At 34.4% G+C, this 24,244-nt stretch overlaps 7 protein-coding genes across 7 annotated transcripts; 5 read left to right on the top strand and 2 right to left on the bottom strand.

Moving 5' to 3' along the window:
• Positions 1–458: 458 nt before the first annotated feature.
• Positions 459–5,012, top strand: MDS3 (Mds3p; the record flags this gene model as incomplete). Its single annotated transcript, XM_003668504.1, has 1 exon — positions 459–5,012. One exon carries the CDS (start codon positions 459–461, stop codon positions 5,010–5,012), a length of 4,554 nt encoding a protein of 1,517 aa, XP_003668552.1.
• A 1,280-nt stretch (positions 5,013–6,292) lies between these two features.
• Positions 6,293–7,579, top strand: DSD1 (D-serine ammonia-lyase DSD1; the record flags this gene model as incomplete). The annotated part of the gene is made up of 1 exon (XM_003668503.1): positions 6,293–7,579. The coding sequence occupies one exon, from the start codon at positions 6,293–6,295 to the stop codon at positions 7,577–7,579; it is 1,287 nt and encodes a 428-aa protein (XP_003668551.1).
• A 338-nt stretch (positions 7,580–7,917) lies between these two features.
• GCN1 (Gcn1p) lies at positions 7,918–15,945 on the top strand (the record flags this gene model as incomplete). The annotated part of the gene is made up of 1 exon (XM_003668502.1): positions 7,918–15,945. The coding sequence occupies one exon, from the start codon at positions 7,918–7,920 to the stop codon at positions 15,943–15,945; it is 8,028 nt and encodes a 2,675-aa protein (XP_003668550.1).
• A 794-nt stretch (positions 15,946–16,739) lies between these two features.
• HOS2 (histone deacetylase HOS2) lies at positions 16,740–18,101 on the bottom strand (the record flags this gene model as incomplete). The annotated part of the gene is made up of 1 exon (XM_003668501.1): positions 16,740–18,101. The coding sequence occupies one exon, from the start codon at positions 18,099–18,101 to the stop codon at positions 16,740–16,742; it is 1,362 nt and encodes a 453-aa protein (XP_003668549.1).
• A 668-nt stretch (positions 18,102–18,769) lies between these two features.
• IME4 (mRNA (N6-adenosine)-methyltransferase) lies at positions 18,770–20,662 on the top strand (the record flags this gene model as incomplete). Its single annotated transcript, XM_003668500.1, has 1 exon — positions 18,770–20,662. One exon carries the CDS (start codon positions 18,770–18,772, stop codon positions 20,660–20,662), a length of 1,893 nt encoding a protein of 630 aa, XP_003668548.1.
• A 976-nt stretch (positions 20,663–21,638) lies between these two features.
• COX13 (cytochrome c oxidase subunit VIa) lies at positions 21,639–22,028 on the top strand (the record flags this gene model as incomplete). The annotated part of the gene is made up of 1 exon (XM_003668499.1): positions 21,639–22,028. The coding sequence occupies one exon, from the start codon at positions 21,639–21,641 to the stop codon at positions 22,026–22,028; it is 390 nt and encodes a 129-aa protein (XP_003668547.1).
• A 328-nt stretch (positions 22,029–22,356) lies between these two features.
• Positions 22,357–23,970, bottom strand: CDC55 (protein phosphatase 2A regulatory subunit CDC55; the record flags this gene model as incomplete). The annotated part of the gene is made up of 1 exon (XM_003668498.1): positions 22,357–23,970. One exon carries the CDS (start codon positions 23,968–23,970, stop codon positions 22,357–22,359), a length of 1,614 nt encoding a protein of 537 aa, XP_003668546.1.
• Between the last annotated feature and the right edge of the window lie 274 nt (positions 23,971–24,244).

The raw sequence follows: 24,244 nt of genomic DNA, 5'->3' as shown, positions 1-24,244 counted from the left end.
TGAGAGAATGTCTGTCATTATATATCCATGGCTGTGTCGTTTACGAGGCTTGTGGGCTAATCATTATTAAGCAAGAAGATGGTTTTCCTTTCTCCCTCTCCCTCTCTATATGTGTATGTGTGGACGGATCGGAGTCGCCGCCGTCCAAGAATGTTGAAATTCATGTAGTTTTTGATCTTTAACTATGGTTATCTATGATTTTTATCTACATAGAGGTCTATGATCTATACAACCAGACTTAAGAACATACCAGCAATCGTTAAAGAAAAAGTAACATCAAGAATTATTAAAGGTATATTCTAAATCCATATTACTTTTTCTTCCGTACAAAAAGAAGGTCTATTCTCTTTGAATCATAGGCGTATATAACAAAGGACAGTAACGCGGCCCCTTCAAAGGAAACAAGAAATACGTAACAGTGTAGAACAAAAGCAACATACATCGATATTTTTAAAAGCATGCCCTTGCTTCAACCATCAACATGCACATGTTATCCTCTGCAATTACCAACACTGACTTCAAATCAGAAATTACTAGATGAACCAACAAAGAAAAGAATATCTTTAGAATGCCGTACTGGTGCAGCTACAATCTTAGCAAGATCAAATATATTCGTTCATGGTGGGCTAACGATTCCTTTGAATTTAGAGGGTCAGATTAATTCTTTACAATTACAAAAGGAACTCATTTTGTATTTCTCAAAGGAGAAAAATAATGGGATTTCTTTTGAAAATTTGAATCAATGGATTAGTTCAGAGACCTTCTTCCTTGATCTCATATCAAGAACTTGGTATAGAGTAGAGACTACCCTTCAAAAAGTAGATGATAATGAAAGTAATAACAACAATAACGACGATTCTAATGATAACGGCAATAATATTCAAAAAAACATAAAAAGTGATAATGATAATAATGACAATAATAATGATACAAATGACGTAGACGACGATGACAATGATGGAAATGAAACTTATAGTGAAGTAGGTAGTACGCATATTATTATAGAATCACAATTGAAAGAACGATTGTTTCATTCAATTTGCTATTCCAAATCATGTTTATATATATTTGGTGGCTTAATTGTTTCTCCACAGAATGGATATGAACTTATTGCAACAAATGAATTATGGAAATTGGATTTAAGAACAAAGACATGGATATTATTGAGTAAAGATCCTAGAATAGCAAGGAGATTCAATCATACCATGCATGTTAAAAATGAAAACAATGATAAAAGAGATACTAAACTAGTTATCGTCGGTGGCTTAAACAACCTGGATCAACCCATTCATAAAATTGATATCTTCAATATAACTCAGAATTGCTGGCAATCCGATAGTATTCCGAAAGATCCATTAGACGTTCGTTCGAACATTGATGGTGTAGATGTTTCCTTAAATGATGATGTAAATTTCACTGTTCTGGTCGATAATAACGAGGCAAAGATACCTGCACTAGCATATTATTCACCGAATTTCCAGAATGTCACCTCTGATACCGAAGACAATCTTGAGGGACAGGGAACAATAGATTCGTCTGGAACAGAAAACTTTAGCTCCCCTATTGTCATTTTACCATTGATTACAGAGGCAAAGGGTATACGAATGGATTACAATGAAGCACAAACAGGTTCTCTACTCAAACGGCCATTTAATTTACAATATCCCACGGGGGATTATTTTGGATATAGTATTATTATAGGTGGATTTTATTCCGGAACTAACGCATTGGATTTTTATTGTTTTGTTTACGATATACCATCAGGTAAATGGACTAGACTAGGGATCTATTGTCCTGACTGTGACGAATATACCCATCGATTTTGGAAGATTTTCGTCTGGAAATCACATCATCAAGCCATAATGTTGGGGACAAAGAATGACGATTCCTGTTCACCGACAGTTCAGAGATTTGATTACTTGTCCACTTTTGGTCTTCCAATTATCAACGTTTATAATAAAGCATTGCAGCCCGGTTTGCGAAATCTATTGGCAACGCCCTTACCCTCATCAACCAAAGAGAATGAAACGACAGAGTTTAACGATGATGATCAACCTTTCAGAAAGTTAAGTTTTACATTTAGTGCCACTTCTCAATTCGAAAGCTATATTCATTATATTGCTCCTCCTTTAGATAAAAACATAATAAAGTCAGTCTTTCCACCCTATGCTATGGTTTTAGGGAAAGATGCTTTAGAGATTTTTGGGAAACCTTTATCCGATTTTGAATTTATTACTTCTGAAGGGGACTCGATAGGTATACCTTTATATCTACTTAGAAGAAGATGGGGTCGTTATTTTGATATGCTTCTATCCCGAAGTTATGCCCAGGTATGTGCAGACTACGAAACTACTGGCAACCAGTCAACTCTAATTAAGATCTCATCAAGGAATTCAAAATCAGGCTCGAAAGATTTCCAAACAGAATCAAGATTATCTTCTTCTGGATCCTTAGAGAATTATTTTAACCGTTCATCGGTTCAATGGCCATATACAAGGAAATCAAGTATTTTAGGGCCAACAACAAACAATCTTGGAACCGCGGGTACCAAGAATACCGGAACTTCCGAACCATCACATATATCTAAAGGTGAGACACCTTCCAAGGGTACCTCAACTACAGAAACCACAGCGGAGGAACCCCGAAATTATTATCGAAAGGAGGAGGACGATGATCCCATATCCTCATATGCATTGACCAAAAATCCAACTACCGAATCACGTTACTCACAAGCAACTACTGGGTCTACAACAAGTTCATCTGGTGGTATGGTTTTTAGAGTTCCTTTCCAAGAAAAAAACGGAACGAGCTCAGCCCAGCTAAGAACTCAAGGATACTCTTCAAATGATTATGAAGCCAATCCACAAAAGAGGAGATCATCACTTCTAGGTATCCCTGATAGAGATATGTTGAAAGTTTTATCATCAGACGCCCATCGTCGTTCATCACACCCTACATTATCTTACATAGAGAGAAGAAACAGTTCAACAGTTCCACAACAATCACCACTGAGAGTACCTACAAGTACACGTAGTTCTATTTCTTATGTTAGTTCTTCTTCGGATAGAATGGGTAATCCTATGAATCAAAGCAGGGCAGGAAGTTTTACCGAATCTCCTGTCCTTGGCGTCCTAAATATTAATTTACCGCCTCAAGCAAGTATTCCAATAGATCCATTACCACCAATTCCCGGTCATGAAAGCAAATTGCCTAATGGCAGACGTAATAATTCAATCGGAGACTACTTTAGAAACAGTAATTTCCCAACAAGAAGAAATTCTCTTAGACGTGCAAGTACACCAGATCTAGTTCGTCCATCAGATAGTCTAGATGCTTCCATAGATAGACAATTGTTAGATGAAGAAAATGAGGATGAGAGAGATTCTTCCTCACAAAGAAAATCTTCATTCTTTCCTCCAAGGTTTGGCAGTGGTTCCAAGTCTATTGATACATCAAGAAATTCAATTACAGATGAAAGAGGAAGATTATCTGTCACATCATGTACAGACAGCTTAAATAGCAGATCATCTAATGTTACCTTAGAAGTTGAACCTTTATTGACTCCGAGATCGTTGTATATGCCATGGCCAACAGCTACTGTAAGAGCATTTGCTGAATTCTTCTATACTGGTCAAGTCAACAATAAATGGATGCTCGCACCAGTTGTTTTGGATTTGTTGGTAATGGCCAAAATTTATGAGTTTCCATTACTTTATAATTTGGTGGCGGAAGTACTATATTCAATAGTGGGTAGGAAAGAAGAAAATTTGGCAGTTACTTGTAAAGCCTTGAAAGAAACGTTTGAAAATAAAGTTCTTATATACTGTGAAGGGAACTCTGAGAAAACGAAACTATTCCTTAGGAAAAATGAAAATTTTAAAGAGCTGTTAAGGCTGAAAAGATGTTTAGAAAATTTAGATAATGGATATTTTGACATTGATCTGGTAAGAAACGCATCTAGAACCCATTCTACAAGTACTTTCGAAAGCAATGCCGCTGATTATTTGGATAAAATTATGAATAGAGATAGCGGGATCAGTAGTTCTATAAATTACGTACCTACAGCATTCGCTGGAGGTCCAAGGGATAGTCATAATTCTGTTGGTTCGCTAGGGTTTCCTCCGTCATTAAATATACAGCCTGGTAGACAGTCCGTCTCTGGTTACGCTCAAAGACCAAAAAATAAATCCAGTCTAAGTAAAGAAATTGATCCTACGTCGTTTCCAGAATTTAATACGAATATTGGTCCCCTATCTGGGGGGTTCAGAAAAGAGAGCGCAGTAGACCCAAAGTCAAATATACCTGACTATTTGAATATCACTGACGACATTTCCTTAAGCACAACCAGCAGTAGTAGCAGTAGTAGTAGCGATTATGACGACGCTACTGAGCAGGAAAGTTCCACAGAAAATAAAGGACCAAAGATTGATTCTACTAAAGATAGTGAAATGAACTCAGGTGAGAAAGAGACTATTTCTAGGGAGAGTAACCAACTAAAAGATAACTTTCCCAAAGAAACACGATCTGATTCAGATGATTACGACTCCGGATTAGCAATGTTGTCTTTGAATAAAATGAGAAGAAAGGTTAAAAAGGGAGAAGACCATGATGATTCCATTGATCCCTTATTCAAGACAAATAATAATACAAATATTCAAAGTCCCAAGAAAAATTATGGTACATTTGCGAGATACGGGTCAAGTTTAGGCAGTAAAGCGTTTAGAGGAGAAGAACCTGAAAATGATTTCAGTATGCTAACTTTGGAGAATTTAGCTAGTCGAAACTCATTGCCACCAGTGGATTATATTATTAAATCGATATATAAGACAGTTGTTTTGGTGAACGATATAAGATTGATGGTAAGGTGTTTAGACTGTGTGGAAATTTCTAAAGGATTAAAAGTTTTGAAGAAGAAATTTAGTCAAGAAATCCAGGCAATCGACAAAGATATTGCCGCAAAAAACGTGACAGCAACTACTGTAGCAAAGGAGAATAAGGAAGTGCCAACGTAAGAGACTTAATAATATAAGTCATCTAGATGTTGCTTGGTTGGTTCTCCGTGTCTCATTGCTCCTAAGGGACTTTATTAATAAAACAATTTGAAAATAGATACTGTTAATAAATAGAATATATCCATTGTAATGCTAACTCCAGAAAGGAGGACGATTTACCAATAATGCAATATATATTTCGTAGTTGACGGTGAGCATAGAAACCTAGAACCAATTGAGAAAGGAGACTGTTATAGAGTTACTATTTGTGTTGGATGTAATTTACTTCTTATTGATAGTTCAGGGTTATCTATTAATACTTTCAGGTGTAATACATATAGGTCTAGTTTCTGTCTAGTTATTTATATAATAAGCAGATAGGATAATAAGGTGATAAGGTGAATACCTAAATGGTTCTAAGATTTGTACGATATCTGAAGTAGCTCGGTTGCAAAGTTATTATTAGTAGTTCTGAAGGATGGTCGAGCTCGGCGTGTCACATATGTACGAAGATAATACCCTTTAATGTGTTCCATATTATATATGCTCATGATACAACTTGTATTCAGCTAATAATACTCTATACTTAGGCCCTTGGACCTTGGTATTGTTTATAATAGGTAAATACCTAACTATTTACCCACCTTAGAGTTTTATTTAGTTTTACATGACAAAAGCCCTTTTTCAACAATTTAAGAGCTAAATATTTCAGAGGAAATGCATGATGTAAAGTGAATAAAAAATTTAAATGTTATTGATCTTCAGAATTTATTCAGTATTGGTCTATATAAGCCAACTAATTAGGTTACAATAAATATGTTTACGAGTTGTTATGTAGTCGGTATAATAAACCGTTAAATGGTTCGCTATAACTTATTTTAAAACTTTTCGAAATCTAAATTTATAATGACGTAACCACTTGAAAAGCTATATATATATCAAAGAAACGGTGCACATATTTTATTGTCCCTTCAATGGAATAATTCAGTTCTCTATATATATATAAATTATTAGATCGATTGAACGCTCGAGAAAACTATCGCATTGTTTTGTTGGTGTATTGTCGAGGTTACCTACTAACTGTCCCTCGCCCAGTCGGAAACTTCAAATACCGCAACGTTATCAGTCAGTTTCAATACGTACAATGCAAAGATTAGCAGAAGATAGATCTGACGCTTTTACGATATATTTAATCGGGAATGCAGGGAGAACTAGTTTTTTTATCCGTTCTTGACCTTCAACATTCTAATATCTAATCCTAATTTCTTTCCTAGTCATTGTATCTTAAGCCAGAAGCGAAAATGACAGATCTCCTCTCAAAGTATAAGGGGACAACAATCGACAATTTACCAACACCATGCTTTGTTATTAATGAGAAAAAGTTCAAATCCAATTGTCGGAATATGTTGAATAGTATCCATAAGTTAGAAGATAATGTTGGAAAACATATCTCTTTCCGAGCACATGTCAAGACTCACAAAACAGCTCAAGGTACTTTTAAACAACTGGGACATGGTGTTGCTTCCAGCAAAGGTTCTAATTCTATTTTAGTTTCCACAATTAAGGAAGCGAAAGGGATTTTAGATTACCAAGAAGTAATGAATCTTGATTATGTGAAAGATATTGCATTCAGTCTACCTGCATGTGTTCCTAGTTACATTCGAGAACTATCACATCTTTCAAAAAGGGTCAATTATTTGAGGGTTTTCGTAGACAATATTGAGCATCTTGAGAACCTACGCAGATTTGGACCTCCTTCAAGCAACAGTAAATGGTCAATTTTTGTTAAAATCGATATGGGAACACATCGTGCTGGTATTCCTACCGATAATAAAGATTTCTTAAACCTTCTAAAAAGATTATTCTCTCCAGATATCCAAAAAATAGCAAACTGTTATGGGTTTTATGCACATTGTGGACATAGCTATTCAGCTCGTTCTGTGAAGGAAGCTGCCAATTTCTTAAAGGAGGAAATTGTTGCAGTCAATACTGCTGCCAAAATAGCGTTATCAATCGAGCCGGGGTTAGAACCCTCTGGATTAGTACTTTCCGTGGGAGCCACTCCAACTTCAAACTCCCTTCAAATACTGGAAGATGGAGCTTTAATAGAATATATTAAAGAAGAATTGATAAGTGCATTGGAGATCCACTGCGGTAACTATTGTTTGTATGACTTACAACAAGTGTCGACAAAATGTGTTGAATTAGACGATATCGCAGGCACCGTATTGGGTACGGTTGTTTCCTCATATGAATCAAGAATGGAAATCTTGACGGATACAGGTGTAATGTCTTTGACCCGTGAAACTTCAGCGTACAAAGGGTTTGGTCTATGTCGTGATCTAAGTAGTATAATGCAAGATACGAGGCCAAATATTGAATGGTATGTAGATAGAGTCTCACAAGAACACGGTATCTTGAAAAAGTACGATGCAAAGGGGGAACAACAAGAGTTATTACCCTTAGGTTCTAAAGTCGCAATATTACCACAGCACGCCTGTATCGTGATGGGCCAGTTTGACTTCTACTTTATTTTAGATGAACAGAACCAAGTTGTTGATGTCTGGACCCCATTCCAGAAATGGTAGTCTCATATAGGCCCAAATAAACATTCTATAGACTAGCTATTATGATTGTATGTAAAATTAGCCGCCAAGCTTGGGAATTATTTGAACTTTTTTGTTTACTTTTCGGCTTCCATACAACGGGGTGGCCAGAAGTTCGTGAAGTTTCTCGGATTGAATGAAAAATTTTAGTTGTTAGGTCGCTCTGAAGATAATTGAGATCTTGAGATTACGTAGTAGTTAGTTGTAGTGTTTGTTGAAACGAAAGAAGCATAAATCTCTATAAATCCTACTTATCAGAGTTCTTATAACTGGTAAAGGATCACATCTAGAGGGACGTATATCTCCACCGAACGCAAAATATGAGTTCTACTGTTAGCTGGGAGGAATTGTCACCTTTACTTGACAGAAGATGTAATGATTCACTGGTGTCAAGAAGGATCCCATTCTTAGAGTCTCTGAAGAAGGTCATTGACTCAGAAACCTTGGAATTACCTCAATTAACACAAATTTCCGTTATTTTACTCAAGACTTTCATGACATACCAAGATACCCAGTCCAAAGAATTGGTCACTAGGATTTTCCAATCTATCTTAAAAATCGAGCCACGTTTATTAGAAAAATATTCAACTTTCATCTTAGCGCAAGTCTCTAAGAACCCAGGTACTAAGGCTGTATCCGATTATTTAAATATTCTTGATTGGGTTCATGCATTTCTCAAAGATATCTCTTCAGATCCTACCTTAGTTTCCGAATATGCAAGCAGATTGTTAGAAGCTCATACCTATACGACTTTTGGTATCGAAAATGTTTTAGACAACCAAGAAGGAATCAAGAAAGCACAAAACAAACGTAATCAACATAGGAGGAGAATCCGTGAAAGTGTTCTTCAATCAACAACAAAAACTTTTACTCAATGCTTCAAGAGTACAGAGAATGGTGTTCCATTTCTTGAAATTGTTCTACAAAATATTTTGGAATCGAATACCAAACAAAAACTTCCAATAACAGGTATTGTTATTGCAATGGGCGCCTTAACTCAATCTTCAATGCAATTATTCTCTGCTCAACCAGCTTTATATAATTTATTGAAGGAAAAATATGTCGAGAAATATTGTACCTTCTTAGGCAAAGATATTCTTTTGGCTAAGGTTCCACCATCAGCCTTCACTTTAGAAATATCACTGAAACCCTTTGTGAAAGAATTTGTAACTGAAGCATTATTTAATGAACATTTTGTTCCTAATATGGAAAAGGCTAATTTAAGAGCTCCAGAATTAGGATTTGCAATTGCTAACGAATTATACTCTGGCGTTGACGCGAAGAAGATCAATTTGCTGAAGGTTTTCACTTCATCCAAATTAATGTCCCAATCATTCTCATCTTTCAAAAGCTCAAAAGAAATTGTCAGAGAACTTTCATCAAACTCAGTAATCACCCTATTAAAATCATTGAATGATGAAACTACGGAGGAACCTAATTTACTCAAATTCATTGACGAAATCTTTAAGAATATCAAGTCTAATTTGAATGCAGATTATAAATATCTAGTGTCCAAGATTCTTGTGGTAGTTCCAACCTCTTCTGAGACCGTCTCTACAAAGATCGTTCAAGGATTGTCAACGTATATTACTAAAGAAGGTAAAGAAAATGCGCTCTGTTTAATGCTATCTGCTTTTTTCACACATTATTTCAACTTACCCACCGCTGTAGATGATATGAACAAAATCATAAGGAATGGATTCAAAGATAAGACATTGAATATAAGGAAATGCTGGTTTACCATATTCCTCGAATATTCCAAAAAGGCATCTCCATCATTACTTGGAGAGTTCGAAACTGATTGCTTAGAATTCGTTACATCGACGTTAGGGCATTTACATAAACATGATCACAAGAGTTTATTAGGATGTCTAGAATATATTTCTGCTTCATATACTTCAGGTAATAAAGGCTTGCAGGACAAAGTACAAAACATGATCGAATCCCTTCCAGAATCATCTGCCTTGGGTGATGCATTCGTTACAGTAGCATTATCGACTGCTTTACCATCCACTGATCGTTTACATTCGATAGAATTGTTACACGACTCATTTATAAGGCATCCTAAATTGCTTGGGTTATCCATTGCTACTGCTGTAGAGAAATGTTTAAATGAAACAACTGATGATCTTTCTGCGAGAATGATATCGTTCAAATATATCGCACCAATATTTAACTCTATCTCTCAACCAATCGAAGATGCTTCTGTTTTAACGTCTGTTCTTATTGCGCAATTAATTATCTCACAATTCACCGGTTTCAAGCTTAAGAACGGTTGGGCAGGTTTAGTGCTTCAAGCTAAGCAAGATCCAGCAACAATTGTTGCTGCTCATGCTAAGCAAATTATCGAAAGAATTATTTCAATCACAAATGACGCTAAATATATAGATACCCCCTTTTCTGAGTGTGCCTTTAAAGCTGCTGCTTATACATCATTCATTAATCCAACGGCTATTGCTCCCTTATTGTCTGATTTAATTAAATCTGATTTAGCAGTTGGCGAGTTACCACGTCTCACTGCTGAAGACTTCGAGATTTGGGAAGGTAATGAAAATGTTATGGTTGTGAACATCTTAGATAAAAAGATGGTTAATAAACTTTCTGACAAAAATACCAAAGATTACGAAACTTTAAAATGGGAACAAAGTATTAGAAAAGAACAAGCTAAAAAGAATGCTAGAAAGTATACAAAGGAAGAACAAGCCTTAGTCAATGAACAATTGGCTAAAGAATCTGAGATTAGAAAAAGAATTAATTCCATCAAAGTCCGGTTGCATCGTGCTGTTAAATTAATCAAACAATTGAGTAAGGAATCAACTTTAGTGGATAACGGTAATCAAGTCTGGTATCCAGTCGCTGTTAATAATTTATTAAGACTTGCTCAAGAGCCAAGTTCATCCAAATTAGTAAATACTTCTATCAACGATACTTTCCTAGCCCTTAGCGATAACTTTTCAGATCGATTGGAGACAATGGGTTTCTTTATCGGTTTAGCTATTCTTCGTGTACACAAGGTAACAAACATTCCTGAAAATTACTTAGAGGAACCATTAGAAGATCTTCTATCAAGAGTTTTATTCAGAGTTAAATTTGTTTGTAACCAAAAAGCATTAGATTCCATCAGTTTAACTTATTTATTACCTCTTTTGATTAATGTTTTGGAAGAAGGTAAACGTGTTTCAATTAAAAACGCGGATAAACCATTGGCAAGAACTGAATTTGTGGAAGAAGATAAAGAAGAAGAACATTTATTGCTGGCAATGGAAATCATCTCGGTCCATGCAGATGTTTTCGAAGACAGATCAATTCCAAGAATACCTATCATTAGCGTCTTATTGTCATTATTGAAATTACCTTCCAAGGCTAAGATTGCCAAAGATTGTTTTAATGCATTATGCCAGAGTATTTCTGTTTCTCCTAATCAAGATGATTTAGATATTATCTTATCAAATCTCTTATCACCAAATCAATTCGTTCGTTCAACAATTCTTGAAACTTTAGACAATGAATTTGAATTGGAGCCGTTCATGGAATTTTCTCCAGAGATTTTTATCTGTAGGTTTGAATCTGATGAATCCAACAAAGAAATAGCTGACTTCATTTGGGATTTCAACAAGTTTAAAATCAATGATGAATTGATTACAAAGTTATTAACTTTATTTAATCAAGATGATAGTGGTCTACGTCTTTTCACTGCGAAGGCATATGCTTACGCTTCTATGTATTTAGCCAAGGACTCAGCTTCTGTTTTACAAGAACACTTAAATGTATTGCTTCGATTCTATGAAGAAAAAAGCAAACCGCTAGAGGCTATATTAGATGAATTTGGTTTAGTTGTCGTAAGTGCGGCTGAACGTAAAGATCCATGGCAAGACAGAAGTACAGTTGCAATTACTCTTAAGGAAATGGCTGCTGGGTTATCGGAAGAAGATGATTCCATCGTTAATACCATCAAATTCTTAGTCGAAAGCGGAGCTTTGGGTGACAGAGAACCGCTCGTTCGTCAAGAAATGAAAGAGGCAGGTATCGAGGTTATTACTATACATGGAGCCAATAAATCAGAAGAATTAATTCCAATCTTTGAACATTCTCTAGTATCAGACATTCCTGCTTCTATTAAAGAAAATGTCATTATTTTATATGGTACATTGGCTAGACATTTGAAGAAAGATGATCCAAGAATCCACATCATCATTGATAGATTACTAGCAACTCTAGATACTCCATCATCAGATGTTCAAGAAGCTGTTTCTGAATGTATTGCCCCCCTAGTTTTCCAATTTAGATCCAACGTTGAGGGATACATTAGAGACTTGATGAACAAGCTTTTGGATCCAACCTGTCCGGCCAGGGTCCGTAAAGGGGCTGCATGGGGCATTTCAGGGTTAGTTAAAGGGTACGGTATCTCTGCATTAAGTGAGTTCGATATTATCCGTAACTTAATGGAAGCTGCTGAAGATAAGAAAGAATCGAAGAGACGTGAATCAGTTGCATTAGCATTTGAATGTCTATCCAAATCATTAAAGAAATTTTTCGAACCTTATGTTATCGAAGTTTTACCAAATATTCTAAAAAATTTGGGTGATTCTGTACCCGAAGTTCGTAATGCAACTGCAGAAGCTACCAAAGCGATTATGGGTCATACTACAAGTTATGGTGTTAAGAAATTAATTCCAGTTGCTGTATCAAACTTAGATGAAATATCATGGAGAACGAAGCGAGGATCCGTTGAACTATTAGGTAATATGGCTTACCTGGACCCAACACAATTATCCAGCTCGTTGTCTACTATTGTCCCAGAAATCGTTGGTGTTTTGAATGATTCTCATAAAGAAGTTCGTAAGGCTGCTGACGAGTCATTGAAGAGATTCGGTGAGGTTATAAGAAACCCTGAAATTCAGAACCTAGTTCCAGTTTTACTTCAAGCTATTGGTGATCCAACCAAATACACAGAGGATGCTTTGGACGCATTAATTCAAACCCAGTTTGTTCATTATATCGATGGTCCATCTCTTGCTTTGATTATCCACGTTATCCACCGTGGTATGCACGATAGATCAGCGAACACAAAGAGGAAGGCATGTAAAATCGTTGGTAACATGGCAATTCTTGTCGATACTAAGGATTTGATTCCATATCTACAACAACTGATTGATGAAGTTAAAATCGCGATGGTTGATCCAGTTCCAAATACAAGAGCCACAGCTGCTCGCGCATTAGGTGCCTTAGTCGAAAGATTAGGTGAAGAACAATTCCCAGATTTAATTCCTCGTTTGTTAGACACATTAAGTGACGAAATGAAATCAGGTGATCGTCTAGGTTCTGCTCAAGCTTTGGCGGAAGTTATCAGTGGGTTGGGTCTATCTAAGTTGGATGAATTATTACCAACAATTTTGGCAGGTGTAACTAATTTCCGTGCTTATGTTAGAGAAGGGTTTATGCCATTATTGTTGTTTATCCCAATCTGTTTCGGTGCCCAATTTGCGCCATACATTAATCAAATTATTCAACCTATTCTTTCCGGGCTTGCTGATAATGACGAGAACATTCGTGACACATCCTTAAAAGCTGGTAAGTTAATCGTTAAAAACTATGCTACAAAAGCTATCGACTTATTATTACCAGAATTAGAAAGAGGTATGTTTGATGAGAATGATCGTATCCGTTTATCTTCCGTTCAATTAACTGGTGAATTGTTATTCCAAGTTACTGGTATTTCTGCAAGAAATGAATTTACCGAAGAACAAGAAGATTACAATACTGAGACCTCGACGAAGTTAGTTGATGTCTTAGGTCAAGATCGTCGTGATAGAGTTTTGGCAGCATTGTTTGTATGTAGAAACGATACATCTGGTATTGTCAGAGCGACCACGGTTGATATCTGGAAGGCCCTTGTGCCAAACACTCCTCGTGCTGTTAAGGAAATCTTACCAACATTGACAAGTATTATTGTCACTCATTTGGCCTCTTCATCTAACGTCTTACGTAATATTGCCGCACAAACTCTTGGTGACTTAGTTCGTCGTGTTGGTGGAAATGCTTTATCTCAATTGTTACCAACATTGGAAGAATCATTGGAAGAATCCTCCAATTCTGACTCTAGACAAGGTGTCTGTATTGCGTTACATGAGTTGATCGAATCCTCATCGGGAGAATCATTAGCTACTTTCCAAGATATCATTGTCAATATTATTCGTAAGACTTTGATAGATGTCGATGAAAGTGTCAGAAGCTCAGCTGCGTCTGCATTTGATGCCTACCAAAATGTTGTTGGCAATTTAGCTGTGGATGAAATTATTCCATACTTGTTACATATGCTAAAATCCGAAGATGATTCTGAATACGCATTACTTGGATTGCAAGATATTATGTCTACTAAATCCGAAGTTATTTTCCCAATTTTAATCCCAACATTGTTGGCTTCACCAATCGACGCCTTCAGAGCATCTGCTCTTGGTTCTTTAGCTGAAGTGGCTGGTTCGGCCTTATACAAACGTTTATCTACTATCGTCAATGCTGTAGTCAATGCACTTGTTTCGGACCATCCGGATGAAGAAACTAAACATTCCTTAGAAACTACTCTTGATAAGATTTTCCTATCTGTTGATGAAGATGAAGGTTTACATCCATTATTGCAACAAATTATGTCATTGTTGAAGAGTGATGATAAAGCTAAGCGTTCTGTTATTTCAAAACGTCTACCAAATTTCTTTGAACATACAACATTAAATTTGGATATTTATGTTCCAGATTTTGTTTCATATGCTATTTTATCATTAGACGATAATGATCCAGAAGTTGTAGAAGGTAACTTCAACGCTTTGACTGCTTTATTAAAGACCCAAGATAAATCTATGTTAGAAAAGTTAGTGAAACCAGCAAAGCAAGCCTTAGCATTAACTGGTACTCAGGGAGAAGATCTTGCGGCATTCAAATTACCCAGGGGTCCAAATTGTGTTTTACCAATTTTCTTGCATGGTTTAATGTATGGTTCTAGTGATGAACGTGAAGCCTCAGCTTTAGCTATTGCTGATGTTGTTTCTAAGACTCCATCTGCTAACTTAAAACCATTTGTTAGTGTAATTACAGGTCCTTTAATCCGTGTTGTTGGTGAAAGATTCAGTAGTGATATTAAAGCTGCTATCTTATTTGCATTGAATATTTTATTTGTTAAGATTCCTCAATTCTTAAGACCCTTCATCCCACAATTACAAAGAACTTTTGTTAAATCGTTATCGGACCCAAGTAACGAAACTTTGCGTTTGCGTGCAGCAAAGGCTCTTGGTACATTGATTGAATACCAACCTCGTGTTGATCCATTAGTTGTTGAATTAGTTACCGGTGCAAAGCAAGCTACAGATGAAGGTGTTAAGACAGCTATGTTAAAGGCTTTGTTGGAAGTTATTGTTAAAGCAGGTAATAAATTAAATGAAACATCTAAGAATAATGTTGTTAATTTGGTTGAAGAAGAAATGCTAAGTAGTAATGATAAACTTGCTATTGCTTATGCTAAATTAATTGGTTCATTATCTGAAATTTTATCACCAAGTGAAGCACATAAGATTTTAGAAGAAAAGGTATTATCTGTTGATTTAAACGAAGAATCTGGTAAATTTGCTATTTTGACATTAAATTCATTCTTAAAAGATGCTCCAGGTCATATTTTCAACCCTGAATTAATTGATTCTTTTGTGAAATACATTATAAATGCTATTTCCTCAACCAATCCATATTTCGGAGAAAATGGTATTATTGCTGCGGGTAAATTGCTATTATTAGAAAATGAGAAAAAATCACCATTCTCCAAGAATGAAAGTTCTTCACCATTTGCTCTTGGTGAAGAAAACATCAAGAATTTAATCGATGTATTAGCAACCGCTTCATTACAACCAACTTGTAACTCAGCTGATTGTAGAAGAGTAGCATTGGTTGTAATTCGTACAATGGCAAGATTTAAATTTGATGAATGTGTTAAACCATACATCACCGTATTAGGTTTATCAGTATTTGGTAGTTTACGTGATCCAATCATTCCTGTGAAATTAGCAGCTGAAAAGGCATACCTTGCATTATTTAAGCTAGTTGAAGAACCAGATATGAAAACTTTTAATGAATGGTTTTCATTAACATCTTCTGGTGAAACATCCACAACAACGATCGTTGGGACAAGTATTCAATTTAGATCTATTGGTGATTTCACTAAGAGAGTTGGTAAAAGATTAGCTACTGTTGAAAGAGACAGAATAGCAGCAGGTGGTGATGCTGAAACAATGTTTAGTGACAGATTTGAAGATGAAAGAGAAATCTGGGCAGTTGGTGGAGTCGAATTAAACAATAATGACATTTGAAAAACATCATGACAATGCTAAAAATATAAGCTTGACCAAAATAAGTAGCTTATCTTGTATATTACTGAATAATTGTATCTTTTATGAAAGAAAGAGTTTAGATTTTTATTATATTAGCATATATAGCCTAATTATATATGCTTTTAAATAGATTATATGATGCCCATCCGCATTATCTCCATTATTTAATCATCTTCAACGTAATCTATAATTTTCCATATTAGTCGTTCAAAAACCGGTACTTTCTGCCACCATAAAATCCTACCAGTTTCGAAATCATTTGGATATACCATAGAATATGTTATAAACCGTAGTATACATTTAAAAGCTAGTTTATAAAATATATTAAGAATCAGAACTATCAATAGTATGTGAGCTATGATCCGTAGATGAGATACCGTTATAGACATCACTGTTGAATGTCTTGAACAGAGTGGAATAGTAGAAATACATATGATTTCATCAAATCGACTTCATTGAAAGATTACAAGTATTGTAGTAGTAGTTGTAGTCAACATATAACGCTTTTCGAACAAGAATTATTTTTGAATTGGGGACATATTTCCAATTCATTTCCAATTCTGTTCCGTTACCGTCTTATTTCTCAGAGCGCCCACCGCATCCATAAATGAGAAAAACGACAGAGTGCAGGAAAAAGAACGAATATTAAAGTTATTATGTAGGTTATATACGTATGTGTTTAATAAAGTATATATATGTAATGGAATGTTCATTTACTATGCGAAACTTCGTATGAGAGGTAATCTATTTCTATCCGATCCTGTTTTGATGGATCACATCAATTCATTTAATTGACTGTTTTCTTTCTCTATTTGTTTCAATCGCCAAGATAGATCATCTTCATTTAGTTCATTTATGAGATCTTCTTCATCCTCAGTTAACCCAGTTATATCTTGCGTCGGTATAACTTCCGCATCCATTCTTACACTAGGAGCACCTTGTAAATACTTAATATTTTCCAAACATCGTATTCTGATATCTTCCAAGAATTTCTTACTATTTTTATTTTCATAAAGGTCATCTAATACAGGATACAATGAATAATCTGGACCAAATGAATCCCTAAACGGTATTCCCTCAGGTAATTCATTAGGTAGTAAAACATTATTTAAAATCCCAGTTTCGTACGTCCACAATCTAGAAACATTTCTTGGAGTATAACCGCCACCACCTACAACTAACATTGGAATTCCAAAAGATTTAATAAATTTCACACATTCTCCATGACCCTTTATATTCAAATTAAAACAACCTAAACGATCATGTCCCAAAGAGTCTGCGCCACATTGTTGAACAATAACAGTGGGTTTGTATGAAGTAATCAAAGGATCCATAATTGATTTGAAAAGATTAATATAAGAATCATCATCAATCCCATCTTCTAATGGAACATTCATTGCGAAATGTTTCCCCTTTGCGCACCCAGTTTCATCATAATCACCTGTTCCGGGGAAGAATTCTCCATTAAATTTATGGAAAGAAATGGTGAAAACTCTATCGGTAGTATAAAATGCTTCTTGAACACCATCACCATGATGTAAATCAATATCAATATATAAAACTCGTGGATGATACCTTAACAAATTAACAATGGAAAGAACAATGTCATTAATATAACAAAACCCAGATGGATTATTCTTCTTAGCATGATGTAACCCACCTGACCAATTTATAGCGATATCAGATTGATCATTAATTAATTTCCTCGTAGCGTCCAATGAAGCACCTGTATATAGTGTACTATAATCGTATAAATTTTGGAAAATGGGGCAATCATCACCAATATTGAATTTTTCTAATGTACCTCTTGGCATTTTAGATAGATTTTCAGGAGTCACTTTTGATAAGAAGTCTAAATAATCTTCTGAATGAAATTGAACCATTTCTTCATTTGTAGCGGGTCTAGTTTCATAAAGATCCATTATCTTATGGAGACCATATGAAGATACAAGATGATCTGTTAGCATCAAGCGGAAGGGCTTCATCGGATGTTTTACACCATAATGATAGTTTGAAACTTTTGGATTGAAATGGTAGGAAACTCGCGGTGTATATGATGATGAATTATCGAAGCTTTCTTCGAAAAGTGGTTGTTTAGCTGCTGTCAGAGTATCATAAGCAAACGTGGCTGACATGATAATATATATAGGCAGAAATACACGGATGGAATCGTGGATCCTTTTGCTGTGGGTGCCTTGTGTGTTTTATGTTTTGAAATGTGTCATACATATGTATTGTTCTTGTTTTATATGTTGAAGTTTACTTTGTAGATAAAGTGAGACACATACAAAGATTTCTTGATCGTTTCGAACGACGTCACACAAATGTTTTAAAAAGAAGCCTTGGCCAGTAAAGATTGTATAATTCATTATATTATAGTTATCTGCATGTATTATAGTTGTTTTATACTTATTTTATATATACCTTACCTATCCTTTTATGTATTTATGCGTTCTCAAGTTTGCTTCTGTTGTTGAAGTGCATTGAACAAGGAGATCCCCAGAAGAATAGGATAATAAACAGGCATGCCAAACAGGGCTAGTCATACATGTGATGCAGATCAATTTTATTCTCTTCATCTGCCTCTTTATCCCTTATTCTTTCCTTTGTAGTTCATACTCCTTCTTGCTGTTGTAGTCAATTGTGGTTGAACTCATCCCGGAAAACATTTCCACAATAGCTATTAGATAGATAACACTTATGAATAGAAGAAGTACCCCATTGGATGAGCAAGACAGTAACAAATAGAACTGAACTGAATTCCAACCATTTAAAGCAATAGAATAGAGACGGTAACACAAACATGAATCTAGATCTCATCCATTTTTTAATTGAGAACCATGTTGAATTGTGCAAAGTTCCTGTATCCGGTAACATAAGAGATATATTCTCATTGTATTTGATGAGCAGAGATAGAGTAGTAGATATGGACTCTGATGCACTCGTCCAAGTTATGACATATAACGATTTCATTAATGAGTTGAAAGATGTGGAAATTATTGTTCCTGGTTCGATAATATTTAAAAATGAGAACGCCCCAAGCCCCCATGAGTTTGATACAATTACGTTCATTGACGTTGTACCGTTAAAGATCCTTTATTATATGCATTTTGAAAGAAAAGATAAAAACTCTGATTCGTTTGACAGTCGAAAGAGTTCAGAATTAAAAACTCAACCACCACTTCCAACACCGATATCGTCACCACAACCCTTCGATAAATTCATGGACTTATTGGATATGGAAAAAATGGATGATATGAAAACGATTAGAAACAATCCATTAAATAAAGTCTTATTAACGAAATTGAATAATATTCTCGAAACTGAACCACAATCATATCAATTAGGTAGAGAAAGAGCCAAAGAATCTACTCCAATAACTAATTATATCCCGTCATGTATGAATCACGAACATTCCTCCATATTATCATCAACAGTGTATATAGTTAACAATAAAATCATTTCCATGCAATGGTCCAAATTATCGAAATATGAAATTGAAAATCCCGAATTCGTTGAATGTTTGCAAAATAATATTCATTATGTTCCAAATTTAAAACCACAAACTGATCTGTCATTGGGTGATTGTTCATATTTGGATACTTGTCATAAATTGAATTCTTGTAGATATCTGCATTATTTACAATATATCCCAGAATCATTATTGACCAAAATATCCAATGAAACAAAGAAAAAAAATGATGAAATTGAACAGAATGGTTACAAAATTCCATTCTATTCCCACGGGAATTGTTCATCAGTGGCTGTCAAGGAACAATTACCACCGCAATGGATTAAATGCGATGTTAGGAAATTTGATTTTAACATTATTGGGAAATTTTCAGTAGTAATTGCCGATCCTGCTTGGAATATTCATATGAACTTACCCTATGGTACATGCAATGACATTGAATTGCTACAATTGCCATTAAATCATTTACAAAACGATGGTGTCTTATTCTTATGGGTTACAGGTCGTGCCATTGAATTAGGGAAAGAATCATTAATGAATTGGGGGTACAAAGTTATCAATGAGATTTCTTGGATTAAAACAAATCAATTGGGGAGAACTATCGTCACTGGAAGAACTGGTCACTGGTTAAATCATTCAAAGGAACATTTACTGGTTGGAATCAAAGGTGATCCAAGATGGGTCAATAAACATATTGATATTGATTTGGTAGTATCTACAACCAGAGAAACCAGTAGAAAACCTGATGAATTATATGGAATGATAGAAAGATTGGTAGGTCCACATGCAAGAAAATTGGAAATATTCGGTAGAGATCATAACATCAGACCGGGTTGGTTAACTATTGGGAACCAATTGACAGGCACATGTATTCATGAGATGGATGTGAAAACTAAATATGACAAATTCATTGCAAATAACAATAAAAACAAAGAAAACAGATATAGACTGCCAAACCAACAACAAAAGCAGAATAATAATCAAAATCAGAGTCTAAACAAGATTCAGAGACAACCTGATTTCAACAGAAATAACCACAAAAGATTCAATATGAGCTCCCAACCCCTACTCAGCCAGAACAATAACGGTATTAATATCATGACCAACCGTAATCAAATAAATATAGCTGGGTCCATTCCATACTCTATACAGGAAAGGACTGAAACATCAACGCCTATTCAGAACACATATTTTGCATCATCAACCGCATCATCATCATCATAATAATAATTATAACACTTTTTTATTTGTTTTATGCATATATTCCAGTATACCCTAACATTTATGGAGACTCCTTCTTCATATACATCTATGTTTTTATAATTATGTAGCGTTACATCCGTAGACCATAGTACTTTGCTAAGAAGTAGGAAAATTCATTAGTATTAGTTATTATATATATGTCTTTGTGTTTCCATTTGTGTTTTTCTTCGGAACCGTGTTAAAAATTACATCAAACAAAAAGTGTATAGCTGAAGTACAGAGAAATTCTCACAGGAAAAATAGTTCCTCTCGCTCTATATATTATGAGAAATGCTTTCTAGGGTGAACAAAGCTGAAATAGGAAGAAGTAAAAAATTAAAGAAATAAAAACTGACAAACAAGTTTTAATGAAGAAATATGCGAGAAGAAAAGTTTATGTTATCAAACACTCCGAATTGGCTTCAGAATGTAGGTTAGTCGGTTTCAGTCCAAAAATCCTGCGAGTAACGATTCTACATTATATGTTATTTCTGTCTTTTTGTTGCTCCTGCGACACACAGTTGGGAAATTGTTAATAATTTGTGACGCCACAACAATTTTCTGGTATTTGTGTCGCAAATATATGGCATGGTTTCCGGCGCTTATAAAAAAATACTTAGTGGAAATTTTGTTTTGTCCAATGGAAAAGAAGAAATATCGAAGGAGGAAAAATCCGGGGATATCGAACAAGGAGTTATGCAGAAATGAAATAGTATCTTAAAGGATCTTCTTATTCACCAAACTATTGTTGTAGTTGCTCCGATGGATGATTTGTTGTTTCGAGATGGAATACAGGAATGGAATATATGCAAAATTTTGTATTATTTAACAACAATTTTTCTATTCTTTATTAAATACATGTCTTGTTATTTTATTTAGTCAGTTACAATAGTTCCTTTGGACACCAATAACGCTACATCATACATACATACACACACGCAGGTATATACATTAAAACATGTTAAGAACCAATCTAATAAGAAGATACGCCACCCTTCCACCAAATGCATTGAAACCAGCATTTGGTCCTCCAAATACAGCAATGGCAAATGCCTTTAAAAAGACATTACAAACTGAAGAAGGACATGCTTCTCATACTAAGAATTTATGGTTCAAGATATCAGTCTGGGTTGCTGCACCTGCTATCTTACTAACGGCATTAAATACATATTTTGTTGAAAAGGAACATGCTGAACATAGGAAACATTTAAGTCATGTTCCTGATTCTGAATGGCCAAGAGATTACGAATTCTTAAATATGAGACAAAAACCTTTCTTTTGGGGTGATGGTGATAAGACTTTATTCTGGAATCCTGTCGTTAATAGACACATAGATCATGATGACTAACCGAGCTGAGGAGTCCTATCATTATAACTATTATTTCTCTAATTTATTTCAATTATCAACCCTTTTTCTTTTTATAATAATTTATTTATATACCTATCTAGCCTCCAATATAAGAAAAAAAAGTAGACTATTTTATTAACATTTTGATAATGGAAGTAAAATACAATTGCTTTTAATATACATATTCTGATTACTCAAAGACTCACCTTCTATTATTTTCTTTATATACGATCAATTCTTTTTCACCGAAAAAGAACCCTTTAATGATGCTAACATTACATTACGTTATATATTAGTGTTACTACGTATTATATATATTAAATTGTCATTATATTGAAGAAAACATGAATAAGTTATTAGTTGCACCAACAGCTATTGTATTTTCTCTTGGATGCCATGAAAAATGCATTATACTCTTTTTAAAATCTACATTATCTCCCCATTCTTTATTTCTTGCAGATCTTTGAGCTAATGATCCAAAACCTTTATTCCTAAATGCTAATTTATTAGCCTGTAAAACAATTTCATCTAATTCTTCTTCATCATCATCATTAAGATCTCCTTCAAATCCATCATCCATCATCATTGCATCATCACCATCCACATTATTATTATTATCATTATTATTATTGTTATTATTTCTCTTATTCCTTAACGAGGTTCTAGGAATCGTAGCACCAGTATCTGTCATTAATATCGTACCATCTTTTTTCGTCTTTATTTTCTGATTATTATTATTATTATTACTATTACTATTATTCTTACTACTATTAAATGGTTGTACTATCATATCTGTATCTAAATCATTAGTCTTTATTGCATTTGGATAAATCATAAAATTATTATTGTATGAACCTGTCATAACACTTGAACTATCACCACTAAATACCACTTCGAATCTATCAAATATAGCATCATTTTCATACGTATCACTTAACCTTTCCTTTAATTGTTCTTGAACATTAATCGTCTTTATTGGTTCATTATCCATATTAATATCCCAAATCTTTACAGTAAGATAATCTCTTGATGCAATATATCGACCATTGGGAGAAAATTTAATATCTGATATAGATGATGTAATTTCGGTGAAAAAATTATGATTTATTGGGTCAATATATTCTTCAAAAATTTTAGCTTTATTATCATGACATAATGAATTTTGTCTCATATCACATAATTTTATTAACCCCTTAGATAATGAATACATGAAAAGATTACAATCTTGAGGATGGAACTCTGCACAAGTTATCACTTCTGTTAATTCCTCCATGTTCATTGGTTTTATATCAATTATATTAAAACTTTGATCTGGATGATCATAATTCCAAAGGTTAATTCTTAAATCATCTGCACTAATGAACGTTTCTTGATCTGAATTAGGGGATATGGAATTAATATGATATGTATGAGCATTACCAAAGACACGTTTCGGTGTAGCTGATATGATTTTATCATGATAAGTTAAACTTGGTAATTTTAATTGATTGATTGAATTCAATGGACTGATATTCGTTGCCACACCTTCTAAATTATTTTCATTAACCATCGTAACATTTTTCTCAGTAATTTTCCATAATTTGATTGTCTTATCATTAGTACTTATTAAAAATTTAGATCTTTGAGTGGTAGAATTCAACCATTTAATTTGATTGATCTTCTCTTCAATCTCTACAGATTTTAAATAATCAAATTCAGCATCATGACTTTGAAATTCAGTGAAAAATTTATATTCACAAGTCCTTTTAGCATTTTTTGAATCATGATTTCTTTCAAATAGAACTACTCTACCGCCTTTATCACCTGTAGCTAGATAATCACCTGAATAATCGAATTCAACACTCGTTATAATATCTGCATCTGCTGTTATTATATCTGTCTTATCACCAAAACATTGACTAAACTTAAAATCAAAATTCTTCAAACTTTGATTCATATGCATTATTATTATTATTAGTAGTAGTAGTATTATTATTTATGGCAGTATGCGTGACAGTTTCCTCATGCAAATTTCTGTGGTTGTCTGTGACAGATTCAATGTTTCACGGATTTGATTAAATCGGGAGTCCTAAAAATGTAATGAAGGTATATAGATAAAGATAGAGGGAGAAAAAGAGTAAAGCAGGTAAGAACTGTGGTATAATCTTGTATCAGGTAAGCAAATATGTTAGATAATCTTCGGGCTAAGATGTAACTCAATTGCTCATATGGAGGAA

Source organism: Naumovozyma dairenensis, chromosome 2 (assembly GCF_000227115.2).
Source record: "Naumovozyma dairenensis CBS 421 chromosome 2, complete genome".
Lineage (NCBI taxonomy): Eukaryota > Fungi > Ascomycota > Saccharomycetes > Saccharomycetales > Saccharomycetaceae > Naumovozyma > Naumovozyma dairenensis.
The sequence above is the reverse complement of the archived record's forward strand: the minus strand, read 5'-3'. Positions and strand labels throughout refer to the sequence as shown.